Below are 3,914 nucleotides of genomic sequence, written 5' to 3'. Positions count from 1 at the left end.
CAGAGGTGGCTTGTTGCCGCGAGGGCCCCGCATATATGGGCGTGGCGGGGCACCCCCCCGCGCCCGCCTCCACCACCAGCCCGCTGAACGCGCCGGCAGAGCAGAGCGCCAGCAACGCGGTGCTGGCGATGTGGCAGGCGGGCACTGCCAGGGCTTCGAACAGCAGCTCGGCCGCCTTCTCGCGGCCCGCGGGCGGCGCCGACGGCGAGTCGCTCACCAGCACGGGCCACTGCTCTGGGCACACCTGCAGGCCGCCCACCAGCAGACGCTCCCACAGTCCCTCCAACGCCTCCCAGTCCACCACCACGCCGTGCTTGATAGGGTGCGCCCGCGCCACACCGCCTGCCAGCTCGCAACCGGGCGCGCCGGGCAGCACAGGCCGGTCCCAGCTGGGCACCAGGCTGGAGCTCTTCAGCACTATGCGCGGCTGGTCCTCACCCGCGAAGCCCGCCTTGGTGAAACCCGAGCCCTGGTCCACCACCACAGCAACGCGGCCCAGGGCCCGGCAGCCCCGGCGGCTGCCGGACACCGACGCCACCTTCAGAACAGGACCCGGCCTTTCGCCGAAGGGCTCCGCCCGCTGGAGGCGCCGGCCCGCCCCCTCCGCGCCTCTGAGGCCCCGCCTCCAGCCTAGACCGTGGCCACGCCTTTCGGCTCCTGGCTCTGCCTCCTTGGCCAAAGTCCCTCCTCGTCTGACCTGGGTGACCGTCCCTCTCGATCCTTGAGCCCACACTGTGGTGGTCCGGTCCCACTCCGTAAGGCCCGAGTGGCTGTCTGCTTTGCAGCTCGTGGCTCCGCCCCTGGACCTGAGGTTCCTGTCGGTCTGTGCCCGTGCGCTGGCCCTCTTTGCCCTCTTCGCCCTCTGGCCCTCTTCACCAGGCCCTCTCTCTCGGGACTCGCCGGGATGGCGGGGGGCGGCTCCGCCTCCTCAGCTCGCGGGCGTGGACGACGGCAGGGCTTGGCCAGATCCTTTTAGATATCGAGAAGCCTCCCGGAGCTGCAGAGCTCTGGGAAAGAAGGCCTTGTGGCAAGGCCATCTGGCCATATGTCTCTCTTCGGGGACCCAGGAGTCCAGCTCAGCCCTTGAATTCCAGGCAGTCTCCACCTTTCACTTGGGCTTGGCGGAAGAAGTTCCTGGTTGTGGAGGTGGGCCGGAGTGATCAGAGAAGAAAGAACTCGGATTGGACACATTGTGACCTCAGACCTCAGCGCCTCTGTGCCTTGGCAGCCCTTCCCCCTACGAAAACTCCCTGGACCCATCCTCTCCTGGAGTGGTCAAAGGCAGTGATTTTGGCATGGGGGTCTAGTTTCAGCGGCCCAGCTCAACCGTCTGATTCCTTTCCCAAACCACGTGGGATTATCTGAAGTACTCTAGCCAGATGTGTGACTTGTCCCCTCACAGAAAAGCTCCTGCTCCACAGATCTACAGCCACCCTGAGGACCTCTGGGTGCTCCGAGAGGCGCCCAGGCAGCCCATGTAGGGGTCCCTCCTTCAAGGGCATCCAAGAATCGGCTCTTGTGGGCTCAAGTTTGTGACTCAGTTTTTTGTTTGTTTTTTGTTAACATTTTTCGTATAGGACACATGCACTTGCTGGAGAGACAGAGACAAAGAGACAGAAAGCGAGAAATCAGTCCCCAGCGAGGATGTCCATGCCATAAGCCCTTCTCCTTCATTCTCCTCTTGGGATTTTGGGCAAGCATGCACACGTGCCCACCATGAGTTTCAAGCCTCCAGGTCCAGGACTTGAAACCGCAGTCAACTATGTGGAGTCCTGCAACGTAGCCATTATGCCATCTGCTCGTTCAAAGTTTTTGACTCAGTTCTGAGACTGACCTGTTGGGCACCTGAGCAAGTCCTAATCTTTATCTGGGCTCAGTTTCTTTCTTCGAAAGGCAGTAACAGTCCTCACACACAGGAGAGAGGTCACTGCCTGTCTGCAGAACCATTTTTTTTTTATAAGAATTATTTATTTTAATTTGAACAGCATAAGACACAGAGTTAGAGAAAATGAGAAAGCAAGCCACCAGGTTCAGTACTCAAACCACAGCTGGCCAGTGGGAGTGTCCAGCTCCTTAACCACCATGCCACCTGCTGGTCCAAGAACCTCGTTCATTTTAGGACCATTCTGGTTGTGAGTAGAAGACTCATGTGAACTTACACTAAAATAGGGCTTTATTACAAGAATCTTTTAAAAAAAAACATTTATGAAGAGAGTTTTGCTGTAGGGAGTGTGCATTCACTGGAGAGACAGAGATAGACAGAAAGCGAGACGTCACCACCCTTCCCCTACCCCAGGGGGAATGGCCACGCCACAATCCCTTCTCCATCTTCCTCTTGGGATTTTGGGCATGCATGTGCACGCACCTGGTGTGAGTTGCAAGTCTCTGGGTCCAAGATTCAAACTGTGGTCAACTATGTGGAAGTCCAGCGATGTAACCATTACGCCATCTGCTGGTCCCACAAGGATATTGCTTTATGGATACCAAGGGTGAAATCAGGTTTCAGGAACAGGGTGCCACAGGGCTGTGGGGGAACCCCGGATGCTGCTGTTTCACACTGTGCTTTTGTCTGTTCAGCTTGTGCATGTTCATGGAACAAACGTGGTCTCCTTGAGCTCCTGAATTTCAGTCCCAGGGAAGGGAGTAGAACCAACCCAGACTAATCATGTATGGGCAGGAAGTGTGGCCCCAGGGAGGAACATGGCTAAGCTGTGACCACTAGGCTGGCAGGGAAGAGTCAGTTCCCACAATGAGCAGGAGGATGCGGTACCCATGCGTTCCCACAATGAGCAGGGAGTACGCTTCCCGTGGTGGGGATGCTGCAGTGATCCATCCATCTTTAGCAGAAGCCGGACCTGTGACTCTAGTGAGCTGAGGCTTTCTTCCCTGCTGTATCTGCCCAGAAATGGCATTCTAAGTTGGTGATCAGGGTGTGGCAGGAAAGAAGACTGCAGGCTCTGCAGGGCTGGGGTGCCGTTAGGATTTGGCCTGGGCCTCTCGTGAGTGGTTTGGGGAATGAGCCTCACATTGGAGACTGTACTGGGAATATGGCCAGAGAAGGAGTGAGGGTGGCAGTACTGAAATGCTGGGGGCTGGGCCTGCACATCCCAATGATAGTTGTGGGGTCCACCCTGTGGGCAGTGGAGGCCTCTGAGTGCTAATGAGCTGGGAGAACACTGCCCTGGACAGCTAAGTGGCTTGGGAGCAGCTTTTGGAGACAGGGTGCGTAATGGGATGGGAGGAAGTCTGTGGGAGCTGGCTGCTGAGGGTAGCAAAGCACCATGGGCCAGAGGCTCAGGGACCAGCCTCTCCACTTTGGTGGTCACATAGTCTGTGTCAGGCCTCACCCCAGCTGACCTGGGGATCCTTGCTGTTCTTCCTGGACACCAATCCACCCCCCCCCCCCCCGCCCCCCCCCTGCCTAAGAGGGCTTTCTGAATGCTGGGGGACTTTTGGAGATGTTGAGCCTTTGCGGGAGACGGGTCCCTCCTCCTAGCGTGGCCAAGTCTGGGTTTGCCCCAGCCCACCTCCGCAGAGCCTGCAGCCCTGGTGGGGACCGACCCGAGTCTGCAGAGTTGGAGTGAGGGGCAGAGCCTCCCACCAGTGCAGCAGGATGACCCTCCCCAGCTCGGAGGGGTTCTGGTTCTGACCCTCGGATGATAGGAAGGAGAAGGCTGTGCAGTGCCTCTGTCCTCAACAGCCTGTGCGTCCCTGTTCGCTCAGGATCTCCGCTTTGCCCCCACCCGGTTTTGGCGCCCGACGCCTCGGACTGAGGTAGCAGGCTCAGGGGTGCTATTCGCTCTTTATTGGGCTGGGTCCTGGGGCGGGGGCTCGGGCCAGCAGCTCAGGGCCGCGGGCGAGGGCAGCGGTGCCACTTGCGCGGCTGCCCCTTGGTAGGGTTGCCTTGCCGGTGT

The 3,914-nt window shown here is 58.9% G+C and overlaps 2 protein-coding genes across 2 annotated transcripts in view; one reads left to right on the top strand and one right to left on the bottom strand.

The window, feature by feature from the left end:
- Positions 1 to 3,914, top strand: part of NECAB3 (N-terminal EF-hand calcium binding protein 3) — a gene marked incomplete at its 5' end in the record, with an annotated part of 23,317 nt that overhangs the window by 12,540 nt on the left and 6,863 nt on the right. The window lies entirely within an intron of this gene.
- Positions 1 to 3,914, bottom strand: part of LOC102472927 (actin-like protein 7B) — an 11,521-nt gene that overhangs the window by 6,165 nt on the left and 1,442 nt on the right. Inside the window, exons 4-5 of the mRNA XM_027770189.1 lie at positions 3,528 to 3,651; positions 18 to 924 (exon numbers count right to left, since the gene is read on the bottom strand). Coding sequence (XP_027625990.1) covers positions 18 to 924; positions 3,528 to 3,651 — 1,031 coding nt within the window. The remainder of the gene's footprint in view (positions 1 to 17; positions 925 to 3,527; positions 3,652 to 3,914) is intronic.

Source organism: Tupaia chinensis, unplaced genomic scaffold (genome assembly GCF_000334495.1).
Source record: "Tupaia chinensis unplaced genomic scaffold, TupChi_1.0 Scaffold000115_1, whole genome shotgun sequence".
NCBI lineage: Eukaryota > Metazoa > Chordata > Mammalia > Scandentia > Tupaiidae > Tupaia > Tupaia belangeri.
Note: the sequence above shows the minus strand (reverse complement) of the source record. Positions and strands in the feature narration are given on the sequence as shown.